This window comes from Perca fluviatilis, chromosome 14, assembly GCF_010015445.1.
Source record: "Perca fluviatilis chromosome 14, GENO_Pfluv_1.0, whole genome shotgun sequence".
Classification (NCBI taxonomy): domain Eukaryota; kingdom Metazoa; phylum Chordata; class Actinopteri; order Perciformes; family Percidae; genus Perca; species Perca fluviatilis.
In genome coordinates, this window is record NC_053125.1 from 29,456,225 (window position 1) to 29,473,880 (window position 17,656).

Consider the following 17,656-nt stretch of genomic DNA (forward strand, 5'->3'; position numbering starts at 1 on the left):
CTTGCTGAAATGTTCTTTATTTGCATCTGAATTTTTAAGTACTTGATTGTATTTCTCAATTAGTTCAGCTAAAGTAAGGTTGATGTTGCAGATCAGTCTTCAGATTTAAATAACTCTAGCTTGGATTAGAAAGAAAAAAACACATCAAAACATCATTTATATGTAGTCAGATAATACGACTGAACGCTGGAGGTCAAGGGGATGTCCCGTGGTGCATGTGATGCTGAGTTTCTTTGACACTTTTACCAGTTTGTAGGACTACACAACTATTTCCATGATGACATCGTTGCTGCCTCTTCTCTCTGCAACCACCCGAGCTGCTGCAAGCAGAAAGACATCAAGTTTCCATCAGAATAATGAGATTTTTTGTCTTAATAATCATCAATGATAATCAGCTGAAGGTTATACGAAAGATTAAGATGTTTGGGTTTCCTTTGAGAGCAACTCTTTCAGTACAGAGACTGATCAGTGATTTGTAAAAGCCACCTGCACATTGTGTTGCAATGTGCAGACGGCTGCAGAGTTTACGTCCAACCTCAGACCACAACACGTCGTTCCATATTGACATAAAAAACTAGAATTGCCGTATTTCTTTCTGACCAACATAAGAAAGGAGAATTAGGTTAATTCCTGCGAGCAACTGCCACCATGTCTCCTAAAAATGACTTTGACAGTAACTCCCCTTCCCACACAATATACAGCCAACATGAACACAATATTAGACTAAACAATGAAGTGAACTAAAATAACTCTTGAAGAACAGGATGTTTGCTTGTGGCCTAGCGTGAAATGTCAAAAAGGTGGACTGAGTGGTGAAATGTGTGAGTCACAGTTGAATCATATGATATATTAAACTTTATTCACATACATGATTATGTCCATGATCATCTCTACAAACATATCTATACAAAGGCCGAATCTTTTAGGCAATAGGACAAGATTTTGGTTTCGGAAGCTTTCTGATTTCCGTTTTGTTCGCAAACGGAAACCTTTGGCAACATCGACACCAACATTTCACTGCCTGATTGGATCTTATCGGTCACGACGTCTTGTTCTCTGAGACTAAAGCTACGAACGTTACTGTGGCAACTACCAGCAGCGGGCGGAGTATACATGCTGCCTCTTGTTTATGCCCAGTATACGAGAATGTTGATAAGATATTTTGGTTTGGGCGTGTTAGTTTAAACAGAAATTAGTTCTAACTCCGCTTAAAATCCAAAACGTTCGTACAATTCCCAGATTGAATCCAATCGCTGGAATCATCTTTTATGCAGATAATACAAGTGTTTTCAGCTGATTGTGTTTAAGTGATACTTTTAGGTTTAAATTCAAGTTTCATCAAAATATTACCCTAAAATGTTGAAAGATAGCCTAGTTGTAGTAAACAAAAGTAAAAAAGTATATCAGGGTCCAAACGAGCTAACTGATAGCACACCTAGCTAACAGCACTGTTTTGTTGTCATGGCGTGATCTTATTAGCTAAAACATCGTAGACAAGTATGACATATGACATTCTTGTCAAAGAATAGACAAGAATGCCTGCGTGGACACTTGCTGAAGTGTTCTTACCTCTGTTTCTGTCTCTGTATATGAGTCCCAGTAAGATAGTGGACACCACGTAAGGAGTTCCCACCAGCAGGTGAAACATCACCCTGGAGAAAGAAACTGAAAAGGAAGCTGCAGGCGGAGCTGAAGATGAAGAGAGAGGGGGACCTGTAGAGAAAAACTGATGTCAGAAACAATGTGAAGAAAAACTCAATCAATGACTAATAAAAAAGAAACTCACATTCCATTATTATATACATTTGTTTTTATGTCTCATTCAAGTTTTAATCTACCTAGTTGTGATTTGTGATGTATAAGAAATCTACATATTTAGCAGTATAGCAATTATTTTAAATACATGTTACAAAGTGCATTAGCATTTAAGAATGCAGCACAGAAAATAGACCTAAATACACAAAATGAATCCACAAAATGAATCAAGTTAACATTTGCAAAGACAAGTTTCAATAATTCCAATCCGTGGAGTTCAGCAGTCTTCTTCCCCAACTTTGTTTCCGTACGGTTTTGTTTCTCTGCAACTTTAAATCATTGGGAAACCATTGAAAGTATCAAAACACACAAAATGGTGGCCTGCTCATAAAAACATTACTCCACAGCGCTACTAGTGGTCAAAACCTCCATTTGTCCCTTTAATACCAGGCTGAAAAGCAGCGACTTCTCCGGTCTTCAGTACTACAACAATGCTCTGTAGCACCTGTAAGTGTACTGACACACCCAGCAGTCAAGTTGCATTGTGGGTAATGTAGGTGCCTGGTTTTGACAAGAAAGAAGAATGCGTGGAGTGAAAAAAGATGATTCTGCTGCATCGATTTGGATCAGTATAGAAATGCAATGCTGAACCAGAGGAGTATTTAGAGTTGCTTATTAAAAAACATTGTAGGCATCTGGGCTCAAATGTTGCCCTGTTGTGTAAGAACCTATTTATATATTTGACAGACTTTTTCTCAGTTATTTAACAAGGAGACGGTAAAAAGTTTATTTTACCTTCAACAGCCATCCAGTTGCCTAGTGACTCTTCATATCCAGGGATGCTGCATACGTAGAGTCCTTCATCAGATTTGGAAACACTTTGGAGGGTCAGCTCTCCTGTAGAGCTGCTGCCGATGACGCGGCCATCTTTATGGAAATCATACGTGTGATTGGGGGAGAGTTCGTATGCTTTACAGCGCAGAGTCACAGCAGCGCCCGCCAACACAGGGAGGCCGGGACTCTCCAGGAGCACATTGCGATCTTTGGAACAGAAAGAAAGTCAGTTTGTGCTTTCATCAAATACTTCTTCATAATTTCTAATACAACCCTTACTTTTAACATGAAGCTTTCGTACATATAAAGTAGCTACGAAAAAGTAAGGCACTGTAATTGGTATGTATTCCACGTATTTCTTGTCAGCACCACTTTGGGAAGGATGATGGGGTGGATGATGGTTTGGATGTTTGGGTCATAAAACAGGACTTTTAATCCAGGGAGCAGAGTTAGTGTCTCAAGGAAAACACAAGACTTTCACCCAGGAAACGCGTGTTCTTTCCTCGGGAGTGTTTTAATCCAAACCACAATCTTCTTCCTAAACTTAACTAGTCGTTTTGGTGCCTAAATAACTGTCGTCTCTGCGTGACGCTCACTTTTTGTCAGCTAAACTCAACTGCCACGGCCGCTGAAAGGTCATGCTCCGTAGCTGGCTCACAGTCACCTATTGTTCGGTCCCTCCAGAAAAACACGATTATGCGATCGCATAATTCAATGCATAATCGGCCAAAGTCCGCATATTGATGCGGGTGCCGCATTTTTTTCAAATACACCGCATAAATTGCCGATATCCGCGCAAAATATGCAGGGCTTGCATGATTTCATAATCCCCGCATTTTCGTTGCAAAAAAGTCACATATATCTTAGCAGAAAGTTTACTTCACACAAGAGCAACCATTTCCCCCTGTTGCCATAGGAATGTTATGAAGTGACGTAATTATGCGATTTGAACATCGAAAAGCAGGGTGTTGGGGGAAATCACTTTTTTTTCTCCTTTTCATCAAACCGCAGTTATTGCAAGTTCCCGCAATTTTCGGTTCGAGTACGGATCACGTTCTTACCACAAACGAACCGCTCCAGAGTTGGACTGAAAGCGTACCGAGAACCACCTCTTCAAGCAGGTCTCGGTACGCTTGTTTGGTCCGCTTGTGGTGCGCACCCAAGTTCGATTGCCGCGTTCTCACCTGCCCAAACAAACCACACCAGCGGGGCAAACAAACTCTAGTTCAATTCAACCGAACTAAAGGCCGTCGGTGTAAAAACGCCCTAAGTCTCTTCTAATTTTCAGAGCAGAACATGAAAACATCACGACTTGTTTCCGGGTGTTGTGTGCAGTACCGGTGACGGTGATGTTGACGCCGTTGCTCCTCTCCCCGCCCGCAGACTCGCACCAGTACACCCCGGTGTCTGATGGGTAAGTGTTTTTGATGACGCAGGTAGAGCTCGAGGAGGCGGTGCCCCAGCCGGAGGTGCAGGGTCGGACCCCGCCCTCCGGCGTTTTCCTCTTCACCTTCCAGCCGGTGGAGTTGAGCGGATCCTCGCAGCGCAGGGTGGCGGTCTGGTACCGGAAGAACTGAGACGTGTCAGGGCTGATCTGAAGACAGGCTGCACGGAGGGAGGACGGAGAGAACATTTTATGAAAAAGAGCCAATGAGAAAAGATGAGACAGAAAAAAGCAAACACAGACATGTTGAAAGAATGGCCGAAAGGCAGATGAAAAGGAAGTACAGATACATGTAAAGAAAGAAACAAAAGGAAGAAAGAAAGAAAGAATCAAAGAAAACAAAGTAAAGACAAGAAGAAAGTAGAGAAAGTGTAACAAAATAAAGTGTGACAAAATCATTTTAAGAAAGAAAGAAAGGAAGAAAGAAAGGATACACGAAAAAGTGAAGACAGGAAGAAAGTAGAGAAAGTGTAAAAAAATATGAAAGTGAGAAAAATGCATTTAAAGAAAGAAAGAATAAAAGAAAACAAAATGAAGACAGGAAGAAAGTAGAGGAAGGAAAAGTGTAAAAAAATGTGAAAGTGTGACAAGGATGGTGGAGGAAGGTGTGAAACGTGTCAAAGACAAAGTATGAAAAGTATAAAAGCAGAAAAAGTACAAAAGCACAGAAAAAGAAAAATGATAAAAAAAAATGAAAAGGAAGGTGAGAAAAGGATGGTAATATGAAAAAGAAAAAGGTTTGAGTGATGAAAACGAGCGAGAGAGAAGAGAAAAGACAACGACAGATTGGGAGAAAGACAAAATAGAAGAAAAAAATGTATTGAACATGTTTTGAACACACTGTGTACAAAAATAAATATCAACAAATTTGAAATCATACTTATTTCATGATTGAAAATTACTTACATTTCCTGACACAAAGACGAAAAGAAAATAGGACGAGAGGTAGGAATTCAACAAATAAAGACAAGAAGGCAAACAATGAAGCTGAAAATGACAAACAAATGAAATCGGGGCTTTCTGATTCATAACGACAGTCAAATATCACTTTAGCAGCATGTTAAGACTTTGAGAAAGACAGATTGTTTTTGACACAGTAAACAAAGAGTTTACTCACAGAGCACCAGGCAGAATGTTGTTAACTGCATCCTGTCTCACCGACGACTGACAGGACCGGTGGTCTGATCTCTGCACTTCCTCCCTCAGAAACTCCCCCCTCACTCACGTTAGGTGCCACGGTAGCTTCTTAAGTGCAACAACTTCAACAATTCAGTTTTCCTCTAAATGAAACATTAAGTTCCACAAAACAAACACTTTCATTTTCAGTTCCTCTCGATCGCTAAGACATAATTCATGAAACCCGCACCCATTCTTCTCAAAACTGTAAACACAAAACTAAATACTCAAACTATATATACAAAAAAACCTGGCAAAGTCAAACATGCTTTCAGATCATACACACAGCCAGTCAATACCTTAACGTTACAGAGCATTCATTAGACATTACCTTAAAAAATGAGAGAACACAGTGCTTGGCAGGGCATGTTACAGAAATTTTATACGGTAAACCCATTTTGAATATTGAATGTCTGTATATTAGGCACTTGTAGAACAATACAGGGGTCCGACTGCAAAAGGCCAAAGAACAAAGAAAAGTAAATGAAAAGCACATGACGGTACACTAAACAAATATCGTGAACCCACAAAATTGAACATCAACAGTCACTCTAAACTGGGTTATATTCTATACAACCGGTTTGATCGCCTCAGTAGAAACATGCGTTGTAAACGATGACAACGGTGTTCAATGTTTGCTGGCCGTGTTAACCATTTTGCAACACAAGTGCATCACAGAGTGAAATGTGTTTTAGTGAGTGAAATGTGTTTAGACTTTTGCAAGAAGAGTGATTGATTTGATAAATGGGTTTAGGCCGCTGAGCATTTGGTTCAGATAATGGGGTTTAGTGTTTTAGCAATTCAGAAAATCTGTAATTACTTTAAGGAAATACCTAAACATAAGACGGTAACACTTTACTTGAAGGTATCGACATAAGAGTGACATGACACTGTCATGACACATGAACCCTAACCCTAATTCTAACCCTAACTCTAACCCTAATTCTAACCCTAACTTGACATGACAAAAAACGAATGACACTTACTAAAAGAAGCGTTATGTCATAAACATTTCACTTGTTTATAATGTTTATGACACATTCATGACAGTGTCATTTCGCTCTTATGTAGATACCTTCAAGTAAACAGTAACCCATAAGACTTTGCATTCAGATTCTTTTGGCAACTTTTGGTTTAGCACAACAAGCTGTAAAAACTGTTGCCCATTGTTAATATATTTATTAATGTAGCTTTGAAAAGAAAAAAAAAGAAAAAGATTTTGAAAATCTGGCTGCCAGTGGATAAAAACAACGCAAAGCAGAAAGAAGTTTTGCATTGTTAGAAGTGATCCACCAGGGGGCACACTTTGTGTGTCATCAGTTGTCATCTTGTATTGTGTGAATGAAGGGAGCACTGAAATTAAGCAAAGAAAGTGCTTTATTGTGTCAGTGTAGAGGATATAAAAGGCAGATTAAAAAGTACAAAAATACAATTCCTATTTACATAATTTGTACAGAAATTACATTAAGAATACTTCATTACATACAACCCGAGACATCTTATTGTAAAACATTACAATATACAAAATATTTTTTAAAGGTCCCATATCATTCTCATTCTCCTACTTGTAGGAAAAGGCGGTAACAATCGGTGTCGTGAGCCCTCTTTCCAATCACTCGCGCTCCGACAGCTGAAGAGGACAGAACGCAACAGCTGTAAATTGTTGTTAAACGTTCTTTTCCCCGTTTTTGGACTTCGGGGAAGGGATGTGTGTAGCCCGGACACCCTGCAGCGGCCTAGTTTCCAGTAGTTTTTACACTACTAGAACATGTGTACATGCTTTAATTGGAAAAATAAATAATAATTTTCCAAATGCTGTCCGTCTGAATCTATACCTGTATTCACCCTCTGTCTGAACACTCTGTTTGAGCGACTGTCTATTTAAGCCCCCCTCTCGAAAAAGCCCAGTTCACTCTGATCGATCAGCATTTCGGGGTCTTCGCATCTGCACTCTATGCACCGTCATTGCAGTCGGAGAATAACTGTAACGGCACTGTAGCGACACTTTCTACCTATATATGGTATAGTTGTGACATCACACATACGGAAGTCGTGAAGGCTTGTTTAAAGACAGTTTCTGAATACGGGCTGTGTGTATTTCTCTGTGGGTTGAGCATTTCGATACTTTCACTTGTGTGGTATGCCTTGGTTTTGACTTTTTAAACAAAAGCCTACCTCATTTATATATTTGTATAGTGACTTTAAGAGGCTCTTTCATGTTTATTTATTCACCCGTTTTGCACTTTTGCTGATGTTTTTCACAAAAAGGACTGCATTCAATTTCGTACCAGTAAAAATGAAATAAAGACTCCTCTATTCTACGTTACCGACCAAATGTATATCTACGACCAAATGTATATCTACACCGACCAAATGGCCTCTAAAGCAGTGGTTCCCAACCTTGTTTCCTTGGCGCCCCTACTCACGTCTAAGAAAAGCGGAGCCACCCCCCTCCCCCCGAAACCGAAGTTGAGGTAACTCTCGAGATAGAGCCTTACTTTCTTTTTTGATACAGAGCAGTTATCAGCACTGTTACGTTTCCGCCATGTTTCATTCATAAAATAGTGACGCCATGGCGGCAGGAAAAACAATATATAGTTTTCATACAGACTTTTGTATACATTATATATTCTAATGTATTAACATAATTTGTTTAACATGTGCAAATATAATTTTTTTACCTCAACCTCAAACCAGATAAAGACTTGCACCCCGTGATCTTTGCCGCACCCCCTGGGGGTGCCCGGACCCCAGGTTGGGAACCACTGCTCTAAAGTATCGAGTAAGAGGAAAAATATCGAAAAATGCCTCCACATTCAATAGCACTTTTTCACGGCAGACATGTTGACATGTAAGAAAAAACTAGGGATGCACCGAATATTCGGCCACCGAAGATTTTCGACCTGCACGTGTGTCAGCACCCGATCCGTTCCACCTGCAAAGCGTCTCCTAAGCAAAGAGGTTGAGATGGACCACGGAGTGAAAACAATGAAAAGTGCTCTTAGAGTCTGTCAGCACACGTTTCAGTGAGATCTATTCGGATCCTCTGCACTTCATCGCGACTGTACTTGATCCGCGTTATAAAGACCATTACTTGGATGCGGAAATAAAGCAGGGTGCACGAGAAATGATCCAGGCCGCGATGGATGCGGAGAACCCGCGTGGAGACGGAGCAGCGCACGGAGCAGGAGGAGATTAGAGCGCAGAAAAAAAGAAAAGAAAAGACTAGTTACGTTTTAAAAGTGGAACCAAACAGGCCTTTGGTAGAGTCTGAATTGAAGTTTGAAATTTGAACCTGTTGGCAGCAGCATCCTGGAGAGTCACTCTTCGCGTCACAGTGAAACATTCGTGGGCATCTTCATCTCTTTTGGGTTCTTCGGCATGAATGTATTTTCCCCGTTCATCCAGAAAGTTGATCTGCGGCTCCGGCAGCCAACAGTTAGCCTCGCACTGCAGAGTCACCCCTCCACCCTCAGCTGACATCACCCAGACTTTTGGCTCAGAAACGGCAACTATAAAAAACAGGAATTACACAACGCGTGACCTTTGTTTTGTTTTTTAAAATTTTATCTTTTGGGCATTCTTAGGTTTTATATTTTTATATATATATATATATATTTTAATATATATATATATATATATTTATTAGTTTTTTATTCTTATTTTTTATTCTTCTATTATTTGACAGGACAGTTGAAGACGAGAAAGGGCAGAGAGAAGGGGAACGACATGCCGCAAAGGGCCATCCAGCCAACCGAGCCATCCAGGCGCCCACAACCTGTGACCTTTGAATGTTCCATCAAACGCTCATTACATATTAATACAGACAATACTTATTAAAGCTGGCTCTGTGAGACACTAAATCATCATTTAAACATTTGAAGTGTGGACGCAGAACTTCCAAGGGGTTCAACCATTCATTATTATAATACACACCTACCACACCCAGCCATGTTGGAGTGGTTATTAATCTTTTTATTTTATTTATTTAGGACAATGCACATTAATGAATGCGCCAGTGTTAGCCAAGGCTAATTTTCAACTGTAGTCCTAGTTGCCTAGCATGCATGTCTTTATGGTGGGAAGAAACTGGAGCACCCGGAGGAAACCCACGCAAACACGGGGAGAACATGCAAACTCCACACAGAAAGGCCAGAACCTTCTTGCTGTGAGGCAGAAGTGCTAACCACTGAGCCGCCGTGCTGCCTTAATGGTTTTTATTGCCAGGCTTGGGTTGTGACACTCCCTTCACTCTACCATAACACCTTATCATGGTCATTGCATCACATGATCAGTCCATACCAGACCTTTCTAATCACTTCACAAATTGGTAACTCTTTACAGTCCTGTGAGTGATTTTTATGTACGTGAGATATATGTGTGTTTGTTGCGTTATGGTTGTCTAAGCTACCGGATGCCTAAAATTTCCCCCCGGGATGAATAAAGTATCTATCTATCTATCTATCTATCTATCTATCTATCTATCTATGGTTTATTTATAGTTTCAGGAACTACTGAGGACAAGTTATCTTTTAATCAAAGATTAAATTGGAGTTAAAAACAACCATCTGAGAGTTTTTCCAAGGAAGATTCACCCATGCAGTACCATGTGCGTGGACACAGGCAGGTAATTATTACCAATTACAGCTACCACACCGGGCCATGTTGGATAGTAAATCTGTAACACCTTTTATTGTCAGTTTTGGCCTTGGCTTTTTTATAGTTTCAGGAACTACTGAGGGCAAGATATCGTTTAATTAAAGATCAAAGTAGAGCTATGAACAAACATGCCTGAGAGTTCTTGCGGGTAATCAAATATGACTCAATATAACTGATTGACACCCACAGCGTGTAATTCCATAATCACAGCTCAATGTTCTTTCATCTTGGTAAGATGTCCAGTGTAAACATGATATATTTGCCGCTAGAGTATCATTTTTATTATTTAATAATCTTTAGATTGGTTTAATCTGCAAAAATGTAAATAAATGTAATGAATGCTGCAATTCACCAGAGCCCGAGGTTACAACTTCAAACTGTTTGATTTAGCTAAGCCAACAGTCCAAAACAGAAAGAGTTTCAAATGACAATGATTTAAAAACATAAAAAAACAGCATTTGAGACACTGGGACCAAAGGATGTTAGGCATTTGCTTTCTTAGTAAATGATTGAAACTATCTAACAAATCTAAAATTGAACCAGAATCTGAATTAAACTACAGAATGTTCCAGAATGTGAAGAAAAGGTAGTTCCCAAAGTTAAGGAGGACAAAATGTCATCGGCCATTTTTACATGCCTATTTGATTTTGGAGTGAGCACACCACCGAGAATCTCCATTGTTACAACATAAACTACTGAGGGCCCTATTTTAACGATCTAAGCACACGGAGTGAAACGCCTGGCGCAGGTGTGTTTAGGGCGTATCCAAATCCACTTTTGCTAGTTTGATGGCGGAAAAAAAGGGTCTGTGCGCCAGGCGCATGGTTCAAAACGGTTGTACTTAGTGTCTTCATTAATTCATAGGTGTGTTTTGGGCGTAACATGCAATAAACCAATCAGAGATCATCTCCCATTCCCTTTAAAAGCCTTTGGACCTTGGCACACTGCTATTATGATGGAGGATTTGCACCGAAATATTTTTATTTGTAATCTTTTGCATGTTTGTGTGCTGCTGTACTTGCCTGTGTGTGTAACAAGCATAGTGTGCGCGCACTGTGCATAAGCCTAGGCACATTTTACAAATTGGCTGTTAAAATAACAATGAAATGCTGCGTTATTGACTTTAGACCAGGTTTTTGTTGGTCAATGGCGCGATCACTTCCCGCTGCCTCAAGATAGCAATACGCCCAGAATGCACCTGAACACACCTCCCTGTAAGACCAGCGTGCCCATGGGCGCAAAGATGGGCGCAGGTGCGTTTGCTATTTAAACGACGCGGGCGCTGGACAGGAAACTGACAACTGCATCGGTCTTAAACTAGCAAAGACACTTGCATTGGGCTTTGTGCTGTGCCGGGTGCAAGATAGGGCCCTGAATGTTTTATCAGCCTAAGTGAAGATCGGTCCCTGTCCAAACACTAGCACCACACCGGGATTGGGGCCTAACTGCCATTAATATTAGTTTTTCTCAGGCTATACTGTAGATGTTCTATTTTGTACCAGGGTTGTCCTCAAAGAACATCAGCCTGATATAATTAATAACAATTAACACATTGTGCTTTTCAGTGGTGGAATATACTCTTACTCAAGTACAAATTTGAAATACTTTGAGTTTATCCATGTTCTGCTACTTTCTGCTTGTACAGCTCAGGAGGTAAATATTGTACTTTTTACTCCACTACATTTGTCTGACAGCTTTGGTTACTTTTCAGACGACTGTTTTTCATCCCCAGATGAATGAACTTGACTGGACGTACCCACAACAAGCTCCACTGATGTAACGTCGTGGGTCCCCCTCAGCCTCTTGCATCGGTACGTCCCTGCATCGGACAGCCGCACGCTGGCGATCCTTAACGAGAAGTTTCCGTTCTTCTGCTCTTTTGCAATGAGGCTCGTCCTGTACCAGAAGGCCGGATGCTTCTCCTCATTAATCTCGTAGCCACCCCGGTACAAGAAGACGACGTCGGGGTGCAGGCCTTGCTTGGACCACTCCACTGTTGGGACGTCGGCGCTAGCGGGGAGGCTGAAGTTGCACGGCAGAAGGACAGCGCCACCAGCAAAGGCCAGGACCATCTTCGCTGGATCATCCACCGAGGATTCCCCTGGGGAGACACAGAGATAAATAAGTTCAAGACATACTTTACACATTGGGTTATAGTGTTATAGAGTGGAGCTGTTTCCAATATATAGCCTACCATAAAAATTTGTCTCAACAAAGACTGAATGTCTGGATCAACATTTCCAGGATAAAGCCAAATGTCAGGCTTTGCCCCTCCTGTCCGGCTGTCATTCTATTGCCATTCTCAAATTCCCTTCATTTCGGGAGACAACAACAACAACCTAACTAGCAAGCTACACGCTGAAAATGGCGAGTTTTTAAGACAATTTGGATCATGCAACAAGGCCGGCCTGTTTGGTTCTTTCGGGGAATGATTGCAAAGATTTACAAAGAATACATTTCCTTTCTAACTGGGACGTGAAGAAGGATAAAATAAGATCTGGAATCCCAGGCACTCAGGCCTCAGATTCTGATTCGGATTGCCTTACACTTCAACCCATCCCTCTTAAGCATATTCGTTTTGATGATCACTTAACCAGTGGACTGAAATAAATTACTGAGATGTTAATAATAAAATTAACACTTCTTTAGTAACAGCACTTTAAAATATATACAAATACACATGCTGGCCAAACATTCGGGCCTTAACTGTGACTCCTCGTGTCCACCAAGTTATGAGCAATGTTTCACAAAAGTCCAAATCCTTTATTCTCTCTGGGCTGTCCCTCTTGGTGTCCTCAGCGTGTGGGGGATTCTCCATCTCCACCCCGGGATGGCAAGGCGTTGGTTCATTCTCCAAATGGGTTGACAGAAACTCCTCACCTTCCTTCCTCATCCTCACGACCTCTCTTCTTGGCCTTTTTTCAACCGGGCATAAACTCACACATTCCTATGGGCTGTAAAACTGCAGCTAACCTGTCCCATAGACACACACACACACAACATCATGGTATACTTTAACCTTAACATACTATATGACTCATCTAGGGAAAATACATGTCTAAATAATAGAAATATATTAACAGGACGTTTGGGGACTGATTGGTGGGATTGCTGTGGATGAAGTACACGCGGAAATACACTGGTAAGAGCCAATGAGGTTTAACCATGTATCCAGCTAATTTAAATAGCTCACGTTACTGTATTACGTCAACAGTTAACTTAATTTAATATTGTATGTGGTGTTTTCTTTTGTGGGGTGCAAATGTTCCACCAAAACAAGTTACTTCCTGAGACTATGTTGCAGAGCCCCGTTCGCTGCGTCCGCAACTTGTGATTGGTTTAAAGAAATGCACACAATCCAGAGCCTTTTATTCTCATATAGCCCAGAATATAACTGTGGTGGAGCCAGTATGACACCAATGAAGGTATGATTCATCACAGGGATGTTTATGTTTAGTTGTGTTTTTAATAAACCTGGCTGTTGGAATAGTACAATGCCGAGACATTTCAAAGAGAGTTAGGATTTCTCCGCATTCTTCAGGCCTTTAACAATTATTTAAATTAAAGATCCTTTGGTTGAACCGGTCACAACTCAAAGACAACTTCATTTGAGGTGGTCATCTAGAAAGACAATTCATTTAACAAAATGAAGCACACACATACTTGAAATGTATCTTGCATCATAATAGCATTTTAGGCTGCACACTGCTATTAGTATTAAGTCATTGCTTACATTGTTATGCTATCTTTCTGTACATCTCCTCCTTGACATCTACGCACTTCAACTCCAAATTACATAACACCTACGCAGTTGGACTTTCCTGACTCTGAACTGGGCAGACAGGGGTGTGGAAGTGTGTTTAACTGTTTGTGTGATGATCTCCTCTCTCTTTTCATTTGTTTCCTTTAGTGTGCATCCTTGTCCAACAAATGCTTGTTACTAAACTAGAACTGGGGAGTTTACTCCCTGGGGTCCATTTGTTTCTTTTCGCCCAGAATATTCCGTGGCACCAAGAACTGGGTCCTGGGTGCAGCTGTCGCTGTGGTGCTGCTACACCCTGCTACGTCCTGCTGCGTCGCGTCTTCTGCGTCCACCCATGCTCTGCTGTGCCACGCTACATCTTGTAACGTCCTGCTGTGCCCTGCTATGACATGAACTACTATGACTACCATTGTAGTCACTGTTCCATTATCTTTATTGCCACTGTTCATCACACCCCCAACCGGCCCCGTCAGACACTGCCTACCAAGAGTCTGGGTCTGCCGAGGTTTCTTCCTAAAAGGGAGTACTTTCCTCGCCACTGTTGCAATAGCCACTGCTAATGCTTTCTCTTGGGGGAATTACTGGAATTGTTGGGGCTTTGTAAATTATAGAGTGTGGTCTAGACCTACTCTATCTGTAAAGTGTCTCGAGATAACTCTTGTTATGATTTGATACTATAAATAAAATTTAATTGAAGATTCACCCTGGCACCATGGTGCACGCACATATGAACAAGTCTGCAACTCCAAACTGGGGTGAAAATGTGAAGAGGAAGTTGGGCTGGGCAACATATCAATATTATATCGACAGGGCCTGAAATAAACACCCAACCATCAGCCAAATGCGGGTGAATTTTGCAATTGGTGGGTAACACTGTCAATCTACCTGCCACATTGACATTGGCAGGTAGCCAATCAGGGGCCCGCATCACTGGAAGACATTGATTGACACCCAGGGCCCCCTATTGCATTTTCATTACTCGCGACAATCCCAGCAGTCCCACGTGCAAAGTGAGAACGGGTCAAATTAATTTCCTTGTTTCTGTTATGAAGACGAGACGTGTGTGACTTGAACATCTCACATTTACCAACAAAATGTACACCGAAAGACGCTGTAATGATTTTTCACTCTAAAGCCGCTGTTTCAATCCTGTGTCAGCTGTCTGCTGCTCCCCACGACCGACCGACCGACCGACACACACACTCTAAATGCAGGAAAAACCGCAGATGAGACGTACACGATGATCGAAATTGAGGACAGCTACGTTATTGTAAGTGCAATGATAAGTTAAAGTCCAATAAGTACTTTAACAAACTGTATGTATGTGTCCCAGCCCATGAGTGAGTGAGTGAGTGAGTGAGTGAGTGAGTGAGTGAGTGAGAGTGAGTGAGTGAGTGAGTGACTGAGTGAGTGTCCCAGGCCAGGATAGGAAATTAACTAAAAATTGGTAAGGTTCCTAGGAAATCTCAGCCAGAGGAATTAATTGATAGTAATAATTATTATTCACCCCAAAACAAGTTTCCTTTTTAATTTTAAAGAACTACACAAAAACTTTCACTGTCTATGTGAATCCCTACACATAATTATCAGTAGTAGGCTACCATGAATAGGACAGCATCATAGAGACACAAGTCCCGTTTTTCACCTTTATGAGGCAAAAGAACTGGCTGGTAAAAAGTCACTGTGGCAGTTGGATTTAAAAATCCACCTGCCACAGTGACTGGTGGTCAAAAAAGTTAACTTCAGACCCTAGACATCGATATATGCAGCCAGATATGGTCTTACATTTTGGATCTTGTAATATCGTGATGTTACACAATTGTTGTCTTTTCCTGGTTTTAAAGGCTGCATCCCAGTAAAGTGATGTCATTTTCTGAACTTACCAGACTGTTCTAGCTGTTCTATTATTTGCCTTTACCCACTTAGTCATTATATCCAGATTATTGGTGGATATCATGACTATAAGCACCAATAGTCAACTCTACAATATCGCCACAATACTGACATTGTATTTGGTCGAAAGTATCATGAGGTTCGATTTTTTCCATATCACCCAGCTCTAAAAGGAAGCGCCGATAAAACCCAAAGGGTCGCGGCCCAAAAGGCCGCTCACCAAGAGCCAGGTTCTGTCTGAGGTTTCCGTCGCACCAAATGCTTGTTCGGGCGGGACTTGTTGGGTCTTAACTTCTGGTATGATTTGACACTATAAATGAAATTAAATTGTATCAATAGTGATTCAGCCATTTCTTTGGTTAATGATAATGGGAGGCACCACCTAACGGCATCCACACTTCTGAGAAACACCAGCCGGCTTCTACTAAAGTAAAATTTCATTAATGTATTTTTAAGACGTTTTCAGTTACAGTGGGACGGCTCGGTTGTAAACTTAGAACTAGTCATATTTTCAAATCACCAGTTAGCTTTGAGCACTGAGTTAATGTGCAGCCCTATGGAATCTGTGTGAAATCTCAATTTCGCAACTCCTACCATGACTCTGTTATCACAAAAAATATTGGGCTTTACATTCATGCTTGCCCTCTCGGAAAAAGAAAATACACTTTCCACCGGGTAAACAACATCTCTGGAGGAAACCCTGGATTATGTTAGTGTGATTCAACTAGGAGTACAGTGCTTAAGTAAATGTAGCTACTTAATTAAACTTCAACACTTGAAATGTAAACACACACACAGTTTTTATCTGCTTGATCATATTGGAATCCCTCTGATATCAGCTGATCAAGTGTGACGCAAACACAAAGTGCTTTCTGAGTGTTTTAGTGTGTAAATCTGTCCTTGCAAAACCTTTGGCATGTTGCAATAACTCGGCAGGCCACTTCACACATTATGGGAAACACATTCAAATATAGTTCTCGGTGATCAGCAGAAAATGTTCCTTCAGTAAACGATTATTTTCATTGTCGATTATTTTCTTTACTTGCAGCCCTAATATGAACTATTAACTAATGGTTATTCAGTAATTTTGGATTATTATAATAAAAATCCCATTAATCAATTGTTTGTTTGGTTTGTAAAAAAAAAATATAGTGAGAAATTAATTTGTTTTGTCCAACCAACAAAGTCAAGTACACAAGTCCCTTAAAACACTTGAGGAAATGTACTTCGTGACATTCCATAAGTGATTTCTAACCATTTTTTCAATGAGGCATACATTTTTAAATTCACGTGCAGCCTGTTAAACACTAAACTAGCATTTAAAATGACAAAAATAGTGAGAAATTTGTTTGTTTTGTCCAACCAACAAACCAAGCAGCCCTACCTCACATTTCATTCGTACATAATTTGAGTAAAATGGCAATATGTACGGTGTTCATTCACCTGCAGCCTTTCAAAGACTAAACTACCATTTGAAATGACATTAACTAATTGTTTGGTTTGCAAAATAAAAGTGACAAATGTGTTTGTTTTGTCCAATCAACAGACTCAAGTCGAGTACTGTACCTCACATGTGTACATAGTTTGAGCAAAGTTACATTCCACCACTGACACTATACACAATTATATCAGCCTGTTAAAGACTAACGTTGCACTTAAAATGACGACATAAACTTATTACATACCGGAACAACTTGGGAGCAGAGCAGCAAGCACAATCAGACGATAATACATCACCAAAACATTAAAACTGGGGTTTTCTGTTTGCTGGAAGAATTAAAAACATGAAAAGTTTGAGTAAAATACTCCAGCAGGTCAGCAGCACAGCAGCGGAGTCAAACTGTGTGGCGAAGAACAGAGAACTTCCCATTTAGGCGTGACTTGACGGTACGTTCAAGGATCACTGGGAAAAGCCAGAGACACACTGACTACGTTTGTTTTTTTAACCTTTTATTTATATATATATATAAACACACACATATATGATACATTTCACACATCCTGCCGCCTTTTTGAAATCTAGTTTCTTTACAAATTCAGCAGCTGCAAGGAGACGAACCGGTTGATGTGGTTCAGGTTTTGATTGAGAAGTGTGCTTTTTTTGGGCCATAAAAGCCAACTTATTTTCATTT

The 17,656-nt window shown here is 40.6% G+C and overlaps 1 protein-coding gene across 1 annotated transcript; it reads right to left on the reverse strand.

Moving 5' to 3' along the window:
• On the reverse strand, positions 1–17,362 carry LOC120572796 (high affinity immunoglobulin gamma Fc receptor IB-like). Its single transcript, XM_039822239.1, has 6 exons — positions 17,210–17,362; positions 11,625–11,969; positions 3,928–4,194; positions 2,551–2,796; positions 1,570–1,713; positions 1–320 (listed from the first exon to the last, which is right to left on the reverse strand). The coding sequence occupies exons 1-6, from the start codon at positions 17,256–17,258 to the stop codon at positions 259–261; spliced, it is 1,113 nt and encodes a 370-aa protein (XP_039678173.1). The 5' UTR covers positions 17,259–17,362; the 3' UTR covers positions 1–258.
• Between the last annotated feature and the right edge of the window lie 294 nt (positions 17,363–17,656).

Excerpts from the sequence above, each read along its gene's own strand:
- LOC120572796 (XM_039822239.1), bottom strand. The coding sequence starts at position 17,258 with ATGTATTATCGTCTGATTGTGCTTGCTGCTCTGCTCCCAAGTTGTTCC. Across the intron at positions 11,970-17,209 it reads TCTGCTCCCAAGTTGTTCCG|GGGAATCCTCGGTGGATGAT; the intron begins GTATGTAATAAG and ends GTGTCTCCCCAG. Across the intron at positions 321-1,569 it reads ATACAGAGACAGAAACAGAG|CAGCTCGGGTGGTTGCAGAG; the intron begins GTAAGAACACTT and ends TTCTGCTTGCAG.